This window comes from Notolepis coatsorum (assembly GCF_963971535.1).
Source record: "Notolepis coatsorum genome assembly, chromosome: 6".
NCBI lineage: Eukaryota > Metazoa > Chordata > Actinopteri > Aulopiformes > Paralepididae > Notolepis > Notolepis coatsorum.
The window spans coordinates 45,420,736-45,437,393 of NC_140170.1; the positions used below are offsets into that span (position 1 = coordinate 45,420,736).

At 43.5% G+C, this 16,658-nt stretch overlaps 1 protein-coding gene across 1 annotated transcript in view; it reads left to right on the forward strand.

Moving 5' to 3' along the window:
- The window catches only part of LOC311229457 (uncharacterized protein), a gene marked incomplete at both ends in the record, with an annotated part of 29,402 nt that extends 12,947 nt beyond the window's left edge, over positions 1–16,455 (forward strand). The window contains 9 exons of the mRNA XM_084315538.1: positions 682–752; positions 1,496–2,227; positions 5,091–5,274; positions 7,091–7,230; positions 7,633–7,809; positions 7,974–8,116; positions 13,314–13,439; positions 14,579–14,654; positions 16,244–16,455. Coding sequence (XP_084171664.1) covers positions 682–752; positions 1,496–2,227; positions 5,091–5,274; positions 7,091–7,230; positions 7,633–7,809; positions 7,974–8,116; positions 13,314–13,439; positions 14,579–14,654; positions 16,244–16,455 — 1,861 coding nt within the window. The remainder of the gene's footprint in view (positions 1–681; positions 753–1,495; positions 2,228–5,090; positions 5,275–7,090; positions 7,231–7,632; positions 7,810–7,973; positions 8,117–13,313; positions 13,440–14,578; positions 14,655–16,243) is intronic.
- Positions 16,456–16,658: the final 203 nt, after the last annotated feature.

The window sequence follows — 16,658 nt, forward strand, 5'->3', positions numbered from 1 at the left end:
GTAGACGCAGTGTAGGTAGGTAGTATGGCTTCTAGACGTATAGGATTTTTGGCTTTCCATATTTGAGAGCTTAAAACTTCAATAACCGATGCATCTGCCCATGCACTTTTTTTTTACATTTGACATTTCCTTGTAAATATCCCAAAGTCAGTGAAGACTGAACTTTTAGCAAAAACTTGTATTGCTTTAACCATAAACACACAAATAAATAGCCTCATGATTAAAATAAGTGTCAGATATAACGACATGTTATAACCTTTGCTGATTTAATAATGATATCTGTAAAAGGCTTAATATCAGCCGATCATATCTTTCTGGTAGATTTTAGACTTGTGATTTCTACATTTAAAAGCACTGGAGAGGAGAAATAATGCAATAGTCCAAAGTGGCTTACAGGACAATATTTGGATCTGTAAGAGTACATTTGAAACTTTGGATCCAAATACACACCAAGCTGGTGTTATATAGTATTTTAGAGTAAAATACACTAATACAAATTAAAAAAAAAATTGTACCAGTGTCCTTTTACAAGTTCTGAATGTATCTAATTTCTTACAGTAAATGTTTATTGTAATCTAGCCTATGCATTGCTTTACCTTGAAAAATATAGCTTTTAAACTTGTAGCTTATCATACACAATCTGCAGGAAACCAGTCTTTCATGCAGTCTTTTTGTTATTAGGCAGGGCGAGCCGACGTCTACCCACGATGCACCTGTCCAGCTGTGCACTCCCGTGGAAGATGAATATGGAGGTGAAATATTTCAATTGGAATGGGGGGGGGGGGGGGGGGATATGCACAGCCCCCCCTTCTCCATCTCTTTCTTCTTTCCCTCTTTTTCTGCGTTCCTCCTCTCTTTACCCTGGGTTCTCCTCCCTGGCACCTCCCTCCGTTCCGTCTGTGGGTGATGATGATATGGGACCACTCTTAAAGGCCATGGGGAACACGTTGCCTTCAGGAGTGACAGGGATTATTACACGGGACGACATCATTTTGGATGACATTGTGGGCTTTAAGGAACAAATACGTAAGAAAAAAACGATACCCGTGGTCATAATCTCCCCCCCCCCCCCCCCCCCCCCCCCCCCCTTAAACCTCTTCTTTCCTTGAACCTCTTTGCTCTTCCCATAGAGAAGCCCAGGATCCATTCCAAAGTGGAAAAATAAGCTTCCCTTCCATTGTTTTGTGTCCTTGATTATTCCGTGACCCGGGAACTGAAAGATTGTCACCATATTTAAGGCTGTTCCGAAGCCATGGGAAACGCAGAGGAAGCTGACTGTGTCCTCACTCAGCTCCTCAGGAGGAGGAGACATGCTGTGTCCTCACTCAGCTCCTCAGGAGGAGGAGGAGACATGCTGTGTCCTCACTCAGCTCCTCAGGAGGAGGAGGAGACATGCTGTGTCCTCACTCAGCTCCTCAGGAGGAGACATGCTGTGTCCTCACTCAGCTCCTCAGGAGGAGGAGGAGACATGCTGTGTCCTCACTCAGCTCCTCAGGAGGAGGAGGAGACATGCTGTGTCCTCACTCGGCTCCTCAGGAGGAGGAGACATGCTGTGTCCTCACTCAGCTCCTCAGGAGGAGGAGGAGACATGCTGTGTCCTCACTCAGCTCCTCAGGAGGAGGAGACATGCTGTGTCCTCACTCGGCTCCTCAGGAGGAGGAGACATGCTGTGTCCTCACTCGGCTCCTCAGGAGGAGACATGCTGTGTCCTCACTCGGCTCCTCAGGAGGAGACATGCTGTGTCCTCACTCGGCTCCTCAGGAGGAGGAGACATGCTGTGTCCTCACTCAGCTCCTCAGGAGGAGGAGGAGACATGCTGTGTCCTCACTCAGCTCCTCAGGAGGAGACATGCTGTGTCCTCACTCAGCTCCTCAGGAGGAGACATGCTGTGTCCTCACTCAGCTCCTCAGGAGGAGACATGCTGTGTCCTCACTCAGCTCCTCAGGAGGAGACATGCTGTGTCCTCACTCAGCTCCTCAGGAGGAGACATGCTGTGTCCTCACTCAGCTCCTCAGGAGGAGGAGACATGCTGTGTCCTCACTCAGCTCCTCAGGAGGAGGAGACATGCTGTGTCCTCACTCGGCTCCTCAGGAGGAGGAGGAGACATGCTGTGTCCTCACTCGGCTCCTCAGGAGGAGGAGGAGACATGCTGTGTCCTCACTCGGCTCCTCAGGAGGAGACATGCTGTGTCCTCACTCAGCTCCTCAGGAGGAGGAGGAGACATGCTGTGTCCTCACTCAGCTCCTCAGGAGGAGGAGGAGACATGCTGTGTCCTCACTCAGCTCCTCAGGAGGAGGAGGAGACATGCTGTGTCCTCACTCGGCTCCTCAGGAGGAGGAGACATGCTGTGTCCTCACTCAGCTCCTCAGGAGGAGGAGGAGACATGCTGTGTCCTCACTCAGCTCCTCAGGAGGAGGAGACATGCTGTGTCCTCACTCAGCTCCTCAGGAGGAGGAGGAGACATGCTGTGTCCTCACTCAGCTCCTCAGGAGGAGGAGGAGACATGCTGTGTCCTCACTCAGCTCCTCAGGAGGAGGAGGAGACATGCTGTGTCCTCACTCAGCTCCTCAGGAGGAGGAGACATGCTGTGTCCTCACTCAGCTCCTCAGGAGGAGGAGGAGACATGCTGTGTCCTCACTCGGCTCCTCAGGAGGAGGAGGAGACATGCTGTGTCCTCGCGCAGAAGTATTTTTCAAAGGTCTCTTGACGTAGGCTGTTAGACGCATAAAGCTCCTCCCACAAACGGCACTTTAAAACGGCACACGAGTGAAAAGGGACGTACCGCGTGTTTTTTTTCGTAGCCGCATTTTGCGGAGACGCTCTCTGATTGGCCACTGACATGTGCGCCCAATCGCGTGACGAGCTGTGTCTTTGCCCATTTCCGCCTCGAACAGCCTGCAAACTACCTAACGCCTAGTTTATCACTGGTTAAGCTTAGGCGACTCTTTCGAAGTTGGTTAAGGTTAGAGTTTGGAATCAGGGCGGGTGTTCTATCGCCACGCTCTAAGACAAACTCTAACCTTAACCAACTTCGAAAGAGTGCCTAAGCTTAACCGGTGTAGAAACAGGCGTCACACGATTGGGCGCACATGTCACATTAAGTGGCCAATCAGAGAGCGTCTCCGCAAAATGCGGCTACGAAAAAAAATAACGCGGGACGTACCCATGCTCCTCACGTTTACTTCCTCCACCTCGTCTTCTCCACCAATCTCTTCCTGGTTTCCCCTGACATTTCACTGAGGAAGTGAGGATGAGAAGCGAGATGTAAACGCACATCTATAAACCTTTGCAAGGCACCCCCAGAGTGAAGTCACAGCACCATGCCATTGGAGTCGGATCAATATCTTCTATAGAATATATATAGTATATAGAAGGATAATTGACTGTTCTCATGTGTCATACCGCCACCTAGAGGCTCCCGATTTATTCTGTAATGAGGTTACTGAGCCCCATCACTCTTTCCAATGAGTGGTAGTAAATTTAATCTCAAATGACGAAGCAGTGTTGTCTTGTGCGGGTAGAAAACAGGTGGCCGTTTTCAGAATGTTCTCTAACGGAACGTAAACCAAATGCGTCCACATTCTTATAGGATTCTATCACATTTTCATAACAATAGCACCCTGCGCAGTTTTCATTGAGGTTTCTTACAAATTAACGATGCTCTATGTTGTCCTTTATATGCCGATTATCATTAGAATCTTAAATTGTACCACATGTCCCCCTTTAGACAACATATGTAACGCTACCAGCACACTTCTGTTAAGATAATTAGTTTACCATTCGCGGTCACTATACCGAGGTCGCAGTAATAGTTTACCGCTGTTCAGATCACGTCGAAGAATATAGACACATCCCAGTGACCTGCGACCTGTGCTAACGCTCTTGGGAAATGCAGTGTTGTAGTTTTCAACATTTTCACCTTTTAATTTTAAACCAATGCTGCCATCTACTGACAACAGAAAGTGTTGTCTAATCATCACCTTGAGAGCCACTTCCGTATACAGCGCCGCCCCAAACCCATTCTAGAGATTCCCACTTTTTACTGGGAGTGGGGCGTGGCCGTATTTGGTCCCAGACAATAAGAGTGGCTGCAATTGGTCACCGTGACGGATGGTACGGTAGCTGTGGGAACGCATTGGCTGTACCAAGATGGCTCATTCAGAGCAGCGGAAATGGGATGAAAACAGTTGGGTGGGACAGTTACACATGTGCCATCAGTCTCATACTTGTTTTGCAAGTATCTACAGGTCAGAAAAACTGTTTGTCAAAATGTTCAGAACACCTTCAAATTGTGAGCGAAGGTCCAATATTTGCATCGATTTTTATGGTAAAGAAAAACCCGTATTCCAACAAATCCTGGACATCTCTCATTGGGGTGAATGGAGCCAGTGACCTCTAGTCTAGACCAGGGGTTCCCAAACTTTTCAGGCCGGGGCCCAGAAAATAAGGCGTCAGAGAGCCGCGGCCCAATGCACATCGTCTGGCTTTTTTTTTTTTTTTTTTGCCAGAGGACCGATTTTTTAAGCCAAATATCACTTCAATCCTATTAAGTTAGTTCAAGTTAGTTATTCATTTATATGTGCTATTTATGAGAGGGCTAACTTGTTGCAAAATAATAATGATAATAATAATAGCCTCATTAAAATACTATTGTTGCTTCGGTTGTTTTCAGCGTTTTATGTGCATAATCTGTTATTTAGTTTGAAATGTTCGTTGAAATAAGTAGATTTTTCGTTTTTGTTTATTTATTAAGTTAATATAAAACCATATAGTCACATTTTAGAATACAATAGAATAGAATTTTAGAATACAACTAGAAACACTGTCCTGGCCTGCTTCTAAGTTCAGTGGCCTGACAAAAAAAAATGTAAATAATTTTTTTTTTTTAAATCATCTCGCGGCCCACCCGTGGCTGCTCGCGGCCCACCTTTGGGTCGCGACCCCGACTTTGGGAACCACTGGTCTAGACGATAAGATACGCCAATGGTGGTCCTTGTGTGGCTCACAGGATTACTTACAGTAAATGTGTGTCTGTACTGTATTATGGGAACTGCCCCCTCTAGCTGTATGCGCTTCCCTTCTGTCCTCAGTGGTGGATGAAGTGTGGAAGGAGCAGACCGTGCTAAGGCTGTTACAGTTGGTAGATCTCCCCCTGCTGGATGGAGTGATGCAGTGCATCCAAAATGACTCTTCACCCGCTCGCCCTCCTCGCCCTCTGACTCAGAGCAGCGACCACCTGGACAGACGGATCCTCAAGGCCTTCAGGGACGCCCAGTATGTTGGTTTATGTAATGATTATCCCGTCTAGATGTACTAAGGAATGGTTCAGTCCTTCCTTTTTTTGCTAAGAGCCACTCTCTATTATAATTAGGGATGCTCGATATTGGCTTTTTTACCTATACCGATATTATCCAACTCTTAATTTCCGATACCGATATCAACCGATAACGATATATGCAGGGTTTTCCCCCCCAAAAACGGAATAATTTCAGGTAATTAACATTACATATCTCTTGTTGTGGAATTAACACAACATTATGCATACTTTTGACAATAAATAAAATCAGAATTTGTTCTTACTTGCTTGCCTGGTTAAATAAAGGGTATAGAAATGTAAAAAAAAATATATATATATATATATATATATATATATATATATATATATATGAGAGAGATTTTTTTTAAACCGATACCGTTATTTTCCGATATCACATTTTAATGCCAATATCGGTAGGCAGATAATATCGGACATCCCTAATTATAATACATGTACCTATGACTATGTGGACAACCACTATCTCAGTCTCAGCCAACTCTGGGGCTGCTAGTCGCTTCTGCTGGCTGCTACTTGTCCATACTGTATTCTGGCAAAATTGCAATTGCACATACTGTATAAATCGTAGTTTTTATTCTGACTGCCACCTGTGCATGGATTGCAATTCTGGACATTTACATAACCCTTCAACGTAATTTGCACTAGGAACCTGTGTATTCTGGACAAAAATACAATTACACAATACTGTACATACTATAGTTTTGATCTGTATTGACACATAGACAAATATCTCCACCTTCTAATCAGCCGTATTTGTCTACATTATTTTATAGTTGTGATTGGAATACATAGTCTGTAATTAACTGCACGCATCATGTAGATCAGTGGTTCTCAACTGGTCTAGCCTCGGGACCCAACATTTTCCTTAGTCATTAAGTCACGACCCACATTTTGTAACCACTATGATTTATTTTAAAATGTTTGCAGTAATACACAATCTTTCATGCACTGTTAAAAACATGAAATGAACACAAAAAAGTGCAACAAAAGTGCAACTAGGGCTAAAAACCCAATGAAATCAAATAATAATAAATAATATGCTTCTTAGCAGATTTCTTAGCTTAACATAACAGACCTACAGTAAGTTTGGGGGAACTAATGGGATAACTGGGGTTGCAACAAAAGTGCAACTACTAGGGCTAAAAACCCAATGAAATAAAATAATAATAACACACTGTACACTACATTGGAATACTGACAAAGCCATACTTGGTCATTTACTGTACAACTGGGTTAGGACATTTGTAGGGGCCAGTTTCTAATTGTGTTGGGTGTTGTGTGGGGTGTTGACTTTCTGCCTCCCAGCTGCACATGTACCGCTAGTCCGCTACACTTTGTTCGCTTCATATCACCGCTGTGCAAATTAACATAGGCTGAAATTAACTTTAGATCTCCACCACGGCTTGTGAAAATAACACAATATTTTACGTTCTAATCAAGATGTCAGCCCCCAGTAAACGGGACGGACTCTGCAAGTGTTATATGATATAAAATGAAATTTCATGACATACCATTGCCCGGGAGATCAGAACTTAATTTCAGTCTTGTTTAATTTGCCCACCTGTGATATGAAGCAAGCAAAGCATAGCAGTGAACACACGCAGCCGGGAACCAGCACGACTTTGACCCGTTTGTTCCTCCTCTACCTCCAGAGAAGATGAGGAATACATTTTGTCATCTAGCCGACTCTTTTATCCAAAGCGACGTACAAGTTGAGGAATAGCGAGACGTTTCCCCTGCTGTTCCTCCTCTCAGAGAAGACGAGTGGCTGTGTGCGGCGCTGGACTGTCTGGACTTCCTGCCCGACCAGCCGGTGGTGGAGTTGAGCAGAGAGCTGCCCAGGTTTTTCCCTCAGGATCAGCACAGCTTCGACTGCCAGACGGGCGAAAGTGAAGGTGAGTATTTTAATCCTATTTTTATCGTTAGAAATAATTTAGCTTATGGTCACAATGGTGCCTCAACTTATTTAAAAATATGTACTAGCCTACATTAATTTATTCAGCATACTTTAGAGGTTATTTAAGGTTTTGGTAACTTAAAATAGAAATAAAAAATAAATAATAAATAATAATAAAGATATATGGATTTATCCTAAATAATTTGGGGGGCCCATTTCAGATAAGATGGTGCAGGCCACATTGCCCTGAGCGGTGAGTAGGAGGTTCATGGTTGTCGAGCCAGGCTCGGGTCAAGGTGCCTGCCAGTAGGCAGTGACTATCATAAGTGTTGGCACATTATTATTTAATTTGCAGCAAATTCATTTAAAGTACCTGTCCCTGTGTTTCTATTTTTTTCAGTATGGCAGCCAAGGTGTGTGCCCAGCCCAGACTGTGATCACAAGGAACAGTCTGGGTTTGCCCAGTGCAAGCTCCTGCTGTATGGAACTCTGACCAAACACTATAGCCGGACTGACAGACCTGCACTGATGCCCCAACACCTGTCTGACGTTTACATAGCCATCAACGACCTGCTGGGTGAGACCATAGAGCTTTATAGCAACTAGACACTAAATGGTTTCATTGTCCAAAATGTTTTTGGTGGGCGGAGGAGGGTAGCCGCCATACAGACCAAATGGGCAGCGGCCCCCCCCCCCCCCCCCTTTTTACCCCTTTGGTCTCGCTCCCTCTTCTCTCAATAGTGAATGCCCAGGTGGATAAAGCTCTGGAGGCTCTGCAGCTGTGTCTGAAGTTGCTGCCCTCTAGCTGCAGGGATGAGCTGCGCATGTTGCTGACGTTCATGGCCTTGGCCGTGGACCCACAGGCGCTAAAGCTGGACAAAGACGTGAGATGGAGAAAATGCAAACACACTAAAACATGTGCTCACACACTTGTAGTATTTGTGAGGATGTCCCATTAATTTGCCTTCTTTCCCTATCTCTAAACTATAGGGATGGGCATGAATAATAGATTCCTTGCCGTTTCAAGTGGTTTTTGAGGGTGCTCGACTAATAGAATCTTTTTGTGGGGGGTTACCACCAAAGGTGCTCGGTTGTGCCACTGAAACAAATCTCCTTCTGAAATCCCACAAGGCGTGAGTTGTTGCAGGAAGACGACACCGCTAGTACTGTGAAAAGTTTTGTTTCATTGGAATACAGCTAATTTAGCATTATCTAAAGGATAAAAATGGCTGTTTGTTAATTTCCTAATTGTGCCAACAGCATGTCGCCTACTTTGCGTAGCATTCATAGACCATTGACATTTCACTGATGTTTAATGTATTCATTCATAAGTAGAGAATAGACTGAGGAGGTATATTGCTCTAGTCTGGTTGTTCACTGTGTAGAGCACCATACATTTGACTTAATTACTATATTTACTGTAATCGGTTGGGTAATTGCTATCTAAAAAAAAATATATATATATATATATATATATATATATATAATAACAATAAGCAAGCAACAGTGGCTCAGGAGGTAGAGCGGTAATCTGAAGGTTCCTGGTTAGATTCCGGCTCCTCCCGGCAGCGTGTCGAAGTGTCCTTGAGCAAGACACTTGATTGATTGAAAACTTTATTAACAGATTGCAGAATGGGTACAGTACAGTACAGCTCAATACATACAATTGTTAAGGGGATGCAGACCAGAGAAAGACTTTCGTCTTGTTTACATCAGGGTCCCCCATTTTCAATTCATCGTAACATATATGACATACAGATAGACAGTACTGCTACATCTATACATTTATGACATACCAGATTTGCAATTACAGTACTGTTTGTGATACAAAAAGAGTCCAGAAAAAAAGAGTATATACATTTGACGTAGAAACTGTACATTGGATTGGGTAGGTGGGGGTGGGGGGGAGGGACTGTACATTGGAGGTGGTTGGGTGGGTGGGGGGTTGGGTAGGAGTGGGGGGGGGGGGGGGGGGGGACACTGTACAACTGTACAAACAAAACTGTACATTCGATTATTGACAAGACCATACTTGGTAATTTACTGTACATTGGAGGTGGTTGTGTTCGGACATTTACAGGGGCCAGTTTCGAGTTGCAGTCTCCCTTAGGTGTTTTTTGAGTGTTTTTGAAAGTGGGTAGTGATTCACATTCCTTTACAGCTTTACTTAACCCCCACCTGCTCCCAATGAGCAGGTTGGCACCTTGCATTGTTGCCTCTGCCATCGGTGTGTGAATGTATGAGTAAATGGGTGACTGAGGCATAAATTGTAAAGCTTTTGATAAAAGCGCTTTATAAATGCAGTCCATTTACCCCTGTATCCTCCTTGTCCTCTCCCCTTACCTGGTCATCTCCCTTTTCCCAGCAAAAAAAAAAAGCAAACTCACGGGGCGCCCTCGTGGCGCATACCATAGTGCCTCGCGCACCTACGCGGCCGACCCGGGTTCGATCCCAGCTCCGTCGTTATTTATCGCATGTCCTCCCCACCTCTCCTCCCGTTCGCCCTCTCCTCTGTCGGTCCTGCGTGACCAATAAAGCTGTAAAAATGCTAAAAAATTATATATAAAAAAAAAAAAAAAGCAAACTCACAGAAAGGGGAAGGGTGCTTGACCCTTTTTCCTGGCCAGAGAAAGTAAAGTCCTCTACTGAACTCCTAACCTAAATTGTATTTTATTAGCTATGTTTTAACAATATAATAATTAACCTCTTCGGTTCCACCACAGCAGTTAATGGCGTTTTGGTGAATGTTGTTTCCCTCCTCACATTTCCCCCTGAAATCTATAATTAACCAGGTAGATGCAATCAGTAATAGGGCTGCAAGAACTAATGGATTATACAAATATTTTTCAATTTTTTTCTGATTATTTGATTGCCAGTAGCGGCATTCGTATTGAACACTAAAAACGCTTATCAGCCCGATCGGTATAAAAGCATTGCACGATCAAGCTACAATTGACGTCAAGATAGTCCTTACCTGTGATCGGGAGTATTCTAAAAATAATATTCCAATTGTTTGATCGCCATCTGGTACATCCGATGTCCATTTGGTCCACGGCATAAGTAAGTATTTATAAAGCACCTTTCATACATGTCATGTAGCTCAAAGTGCTGTACACAAACATAGGCATATAAAAGCAATAAAGTCACAGTTATCAGTTAAGATCAATGGTTAAAACATTTTTTTTAAAGAAAAAATAACGTACAAAAAAACAGTCAAGAAAGTTTCGGAGAACAGGTCCGCACAAACACGTCCGTTCAGTAGCAACCGGAAGTAGGAAGTGCACTAAACCAATGCACTTGTACAGTAGGTAGCAACGTTAGCTCTCATAACGTTAGCCAGTTAGCAGCTCCGGGTACAGTAGGTAGCAACGTTAGCTCTCATAACGTTAGCCAGTTAGCAGCTCCGGGTACTAAAAATAAAGCATCACATTAATAAGACAACAGTAATAAAAGTACGGCAATAGGCAACGTACAGTAAAATAACATTTCAGTAAAAGATCAATACATAAAATAAAAACATAATAATAAAAACATTTCAATAAGATACTCTCTTTCCCTAAGGCATGGTACACTATTTGTAAGCTAGACTGTATAGGTACGTTTAAAAATGTGTATGGAGCTGGCGTTCCTGATGTGTGTTGGTAGTGTGTTCCATAGTTTTGGGGCATAGTTGGCAAATGCCATACTTCCGATCCTCTTTTGGTTTCTGGGTGTGTCTAATAAACCTGTAGTGGATGACCGTAGCGTTCTTGAGGGCAGATAACTAACTAGGGAATTTGCTATGTATTTTGGGCCTTGCTCATTAAGAGCTTTATATGTCAGGAAAAGGACCTTAAAATCAATTCTGAGTTATTGGAAGCCAGTGCAGAGTGGCTAGGACTGGAGTGATATGTTCTCTTCTCTTTGTACGAGTTAGCAATCGAGCTGCAGAGTTTTGGATAAGCTGAAGCTTCCCAATGGTTGTTTTGGGAAGACCAGTGAACAGTGCATTACAATAGTCAAGCCGGCTTGAGATAACCCACCACAACATATGGATCGGGGATATTTGACGCGCTTCAATGGAACCGGGAGAACCGCTCGACTGGCCCGACCCAGAAAACTGTGCCCGGTGACATTTGACCGTTGCACAGGCCAAGATATAAGGTTTCAATGGGTGCTCGATACCGCCGTCTAGCTGGATGCGGCCGGTATTGCACTTTGGCGATCTCAGACTCATTCCCTATGGTAACACCAAGGTCCCTGGATGAATAATGAATACAAATATCGAATAAACGACCAAAACCCAAGACTCGACAGCCAACGCATGTCGAGTTAACCCGACTTATCTCGGGGTTGGCAATTAAAGAGTTAACACTTAGTTTGTGTTTATGTTTTTTAAAACCATTCGGCTCCTTTCAAATGGAAGACTGAAACAGGTTTTTGTTTTGGAACAAATGTTAACACTTTCAGTGCCAACAATGAGATTTCTCGTTAGTTCGTGCCAGCCGACGAGAGATCTAGTTTTTAATCGTTATTTTTTTATTATCGATTTCCATCATTTTTCATCAATCTAGCCTCACGTTACCAGTGGGGATCTGTCTGAACTCGAACAGGGGAAATGCCGCCCCCTATCGTCTCTACGGATGGTACTGCACCCCATTGGATTGAATGAAACGCATGGAGAAAAAAAAGTCCTGCTTCCACATTTGACTTGTCAGACAAGTAACCCGAGACGATCCAAGTAATCGCCCACCACCAGAACAGTGGAGAATGTGTGTTTCCAGTACCCAGCGTTGGATCAATAAACGCGATAGATATTTGGAATGGCGATCAGGAATTGGAATAATCTTTTTGGAGAACATCTGATCTGAGGTAAGTAATCTATTTTACCAGTCTTGGGATAATCGGAGCTATTTTCACCTATATATATATGTGTGTGCGATCAGGAAATAATCGATTTTTCAGCACGATTTTATAGCGTGCATAAGTACACATACTATCGTTAATCTAGCGTTTATTTGAAAACTATTCATAAATAGGCCGAAAAATGACAACGTGTTTTGTGTATTCCAGTAAAGGGCGTTCATCACAGAATCTTTATTTTTTTCTGAAACTTTCAAAAAACGAGCGTTTTTCAAAATGGTATAAAACGGAAATGAACCGATTTAAAAAAAAAAACACATGTTGACTACAAACAAGTCATTGATAAGCGACGGCCATATTATACACATAGACATAATTTAAGCTATAGTTTACGCAGAGCGGAGCGGCAGAGCTTGCGGAATTATGTAACCGCCCTAATCCGCCATGATTTTCATTCGGCGCTCAGCTCACCTGGCAAAGCAGCGGTCCTGCGGTCTGTTGTTGACGAGTTCGAATCCCATGACATTTTTTTTTTTAACGTGATTTTTTTTTTAACGTGTATTCTTTCGCCGGTTAAGGTTAGGCATGGTTATGGTTAAGGTTAGGCATTGTTTCGGAGTTGGTTAAGGTTAGAACGGTTAAGTTTAGGCGCTGTTAAGGAGCTGGTTAAGGTTAGAGTTTGTCTTAGAGAATGGCAATATTCTTTCTATGGTTAAGGTTAGGCATGGTTAAGGTTAAGGTTAGGCATTGTTTCGGAGTTGGTTAAGGTTAGAACGGTTAAGTTTAGGCGCTGTTAAGGAGCTGGTTAAGGTTAGAGTTTGTCTTAGAGACAGCCTATTTCCGCACTGCCGCTCTCCCGCATTGCCGCGGTCACATGGTCAAATTGTCACATTCTTGCACTGCTCCGCTGTTAAAAAGCAACACGCTTCCGGGGCACCGCATGGCTGGCACTGAAAGTGTTAAAAGACCTAGTTATTTGGCATTCTTGACGTATACTAGCATACATGTACATCTGCTTTTTGTTATATAATCGTCAAATTTACAATAAGTTGTTGGAAAGAGCATTGTACATTCATTTAATTCATTCATTGTACAAGACGAGGGATAATGTTTCGTTTTTTTCTTTTGTATAAATCTGATTTAATCGATTTTCTAAATAGTTGTTTCGTTGCAGCCCTAAGCCGTAATTATAGTCGACACTCTTCATTTGACTGGGAAAGGGTGACTCTGTGTTTCCAGGTGGAGAACATGATGGCCGTGAAGAGGTCTTTATTTAGAGCTGTCCTCCACAACAGGAGAGTCTCCAAGGAGACTGAGGACCTGGTGTTGCTCTTCATGCTGGCCAACATCGAGGACCTCTTCAAGGTAGGAGCTGTGTCCATAGTAGGGCTGTCACTTTAACAAAAAATCTAATTCGATATTCGTTGCAGAATTGTAGACTAGTTCAAAATCGAATTTCAGTGTAAAATTAATATATATAAAGTCTAAGCTATTCAACGTTTTGGCTACTTTTCTTTTACCATGCTATGTTTGGTTATTATTGTATTTTGTTTGTTTTGAAAAAAGGAAAATAAAAAAATATATCAAGTTCGAATCTTGTGTTTTTATGTAAATTAGAAAAGAATGTGGCCCTGCCCTCTTTTCTTGATCCTCAAATTACAACTGTTGCAAACTTTTTGTCCGAGGGAAGCACTAGTAAGTGACTAGTTGGAGGATCAGGAAAAGAGCGCCCTCTAGCGGTAATCCATGAAAAAATGGCAAAGTTGAAAACATTTTAGACCATTCAAACAGTGATTGCTGGTGATGTGTCAGGGAAATAGTTGAGTGATTAGATTAAAATTAGGGCTGTCAGTTTATCGCGTTAATTAGATTAATTAATTACACAGCAAATTATCGCGTTATGAAAATTTACTCAAATTCATTACAAATATATATATATTTTTTTTTATCTCATTCATTCCATAAGAACGTAGAATACACATTTACAAACTTTTTTTTTATATGGTCCATTTGTATGTTCTTGGTATCTGATTCTAGGGACATCTATGGATCTCAGGGAATGTATTCCCAGTGTCAGAAATACTGTGTCTGTTACTAGGCTTGAGTAAATTGTAATGAACCAAATGAGAATATCAATAAAAAAAATTGTATCTTTGACTGTGAATAACACCATTCTCAAATTGACCAGACCTGAAAAATCTAAGCAAATTAATAGATGGAAGATGATTAAACAGAAGGTTTTGTAGATACAGTACTGAATTCTGCCATCCGGACACATTCAATTTGAAATATGATTATAGAATATCAGGCATAAAATGGTTATGCGATTAATTAGATTAATTAATTACAAATCCTGCTTTGTAATCACCCGACAGCACTAATTAAAATGTATTGTCATTATACAGTGCAAGTACAGTACCGAGTGAGATCGGGTATTGAACATTTTATGTATCATTTAATGTATTATTCTTCTAATCTAAACCCTTTTATGTGTTGCACTTTAGATCCATGGGGCTCTACACAGGGTGGTCAGCGACAAATTGGCCAGTCTTGTACACGGGAAACTACCAGATGTTACAGGTAAATATAGTTCATCTGTGATCTTATGTGTGATATTATGAAGGAGGGTTAGACTAATATTGGTTTGCTAATGGGCACAGGTGGGGCACTCTTTAAGTCATGCATGGAGCTGTGACGGCATTTCCCCTGTGGGGGGCTTGTTCACAGTGCCCCCTGCTGTTCAGTTATGCCTCTTGCAGCAGGAGAACCAAACCGCCAAGACTTAACTGTATTGCCATTTATTCTCCGGCAGCATGGCTACATGGGTAGAGCTCCGCACTCGTGATCGGAAGGTCACCGGTTCGAGCCCGGTCAAGGCCGTTGTCAGAAAGTGGTGGTGTTGTTGTCCAGCAGGCAGCACTCTGTCCTCTGGACTTGTCGGTAACGGTGCCCCTGTTGCAGTGATAGGGACACCGTACAGCTGCGAGTGCCGTCCTTCGGATGAGACGTTAAACCGAGGTCCTGACTGAATTCGGTCGTTAAAGGACCCAGGGTGCCTATCACAAAGAGTAGGGGGTTCCCCGACGTTCCTGGCCAAATTCCCAATGAGGTCTCTGACATCAAGGCCACCTAATCATCCCTCCCCCTTAATTGGCTGACATCCCTGTGGCTGGTCATTCTGACGGGCCTCTTTTTATTTTTATTTTTTTGCATAATGTATCCAATTCAGACGGTGAAGCAGGTGTACTGTGAGTTCAGTGAAGCAGGTGTACTGTGAGTTCAGTGAAGCAGTGAGTTCAGTGAAGCAGTGAGTTCAGTGAAGCAGGTGTAGTGAGTTCAGTGAAGCAGGTGCAGTGAGTTCAGTGAAGCAGTGAGTTCAGTGAAGCAGGTGCAGTGAGTTCAGTGAAGCAGGTGTAGTGAGTTCAGTGAAGCAGGTGCAGTGAGTTCAGTGAAGCAGGTGCAGTGAGTTCAGTGAAGCAGGTGCAGTGAGTTCAGTGAAGCAGGTACAGTGAGTTCAGTGAAGCAGGTGCAGTGAGTTCAGTGAAGCAGGTGCAGTGAGTTCAGTGAAGCAGTGAGTTCAGTGAAGCAGTGAGTTCAGTGAAGCAGGTGCAGTGAGTTCAGTGAAGCAGTGAGTTCAGTGAAGCAGGTGCAGTGAGTTCAGTGAAGCAGTGAGTTCAGTGAAGCAGGTGCAGTGAGTTCAGTGAAGCAGGTGTAGTGAGTTCAGTGAAGCAGGTGCAGTGAGTTCAGTGAAGCAGGTGCAGTGAGTTCAGTGAAGCAGTGAGTTCAGTGAAGCAGGTGCAGTGAGTTCAGTAAAGCAGGTGCAGTGAGTTCAGTGAAGCAGTGAGTTCAGTGAAGCAGGTGCAGTGAGTTCAGTGAAGCAGGTGCAGTGAGTTCAGTGAAGCAGGTGCAGTGAGTTCAGTGAAGCAGGTGTAGTGAGTTCAGTGAAGCAGGTGTAGTGAGTTCAGTGAAGCAGGTGCAGTGAGTTCAGTGAAGCAGGTGCAGTGAGTTCAGTGAAGCAGGTGCAGTGAGTTCAGTGAAGCAGGTGTAGTGAGTTCAGTGAAGCAGGTGCAGTGAGTTCAGTGAAGCAGGTGTAGTGAGTTCAGTGAAGCAGGTGCAGTGAGTTCAGACGGTGACAGTTCTGACTGTTTTCTACTCTTTCACGTCTCCAGGCTCCATGTTCTGTCGGCAGATCTCCAACAACTCTTTAATTAACGCGGCCCAGATTGCCACCAACCAGGAGCTTTGGAATCTCTTAAAGAACATCGACCAGGACCTCAAGACCTCGGCTAAGAACAGGAAACGCCTCCTGGGACAATTTTACCAAGCCCACCCAGGGATATATAACCAGTATTTCAGTGACTCTGCTCCGAGTGTGGTGTAGACGTGTGTAGGTTGGTTAGCTCAACCTCTGTGGTTATGTGTATGGGTGCAGCACTCTAGCTTACCATCTTTAGATGGCGAGGTTTGAATACATTGTTCCTTTTGAGAACTTGAAGCAGAGCTGTGTGGGGTCTTCTTCCCCTTGTGAGCCCAATGGTATGTGATAGATTTTTATTTTGTTTTTATCTTTGTGGCCGGAGTTTT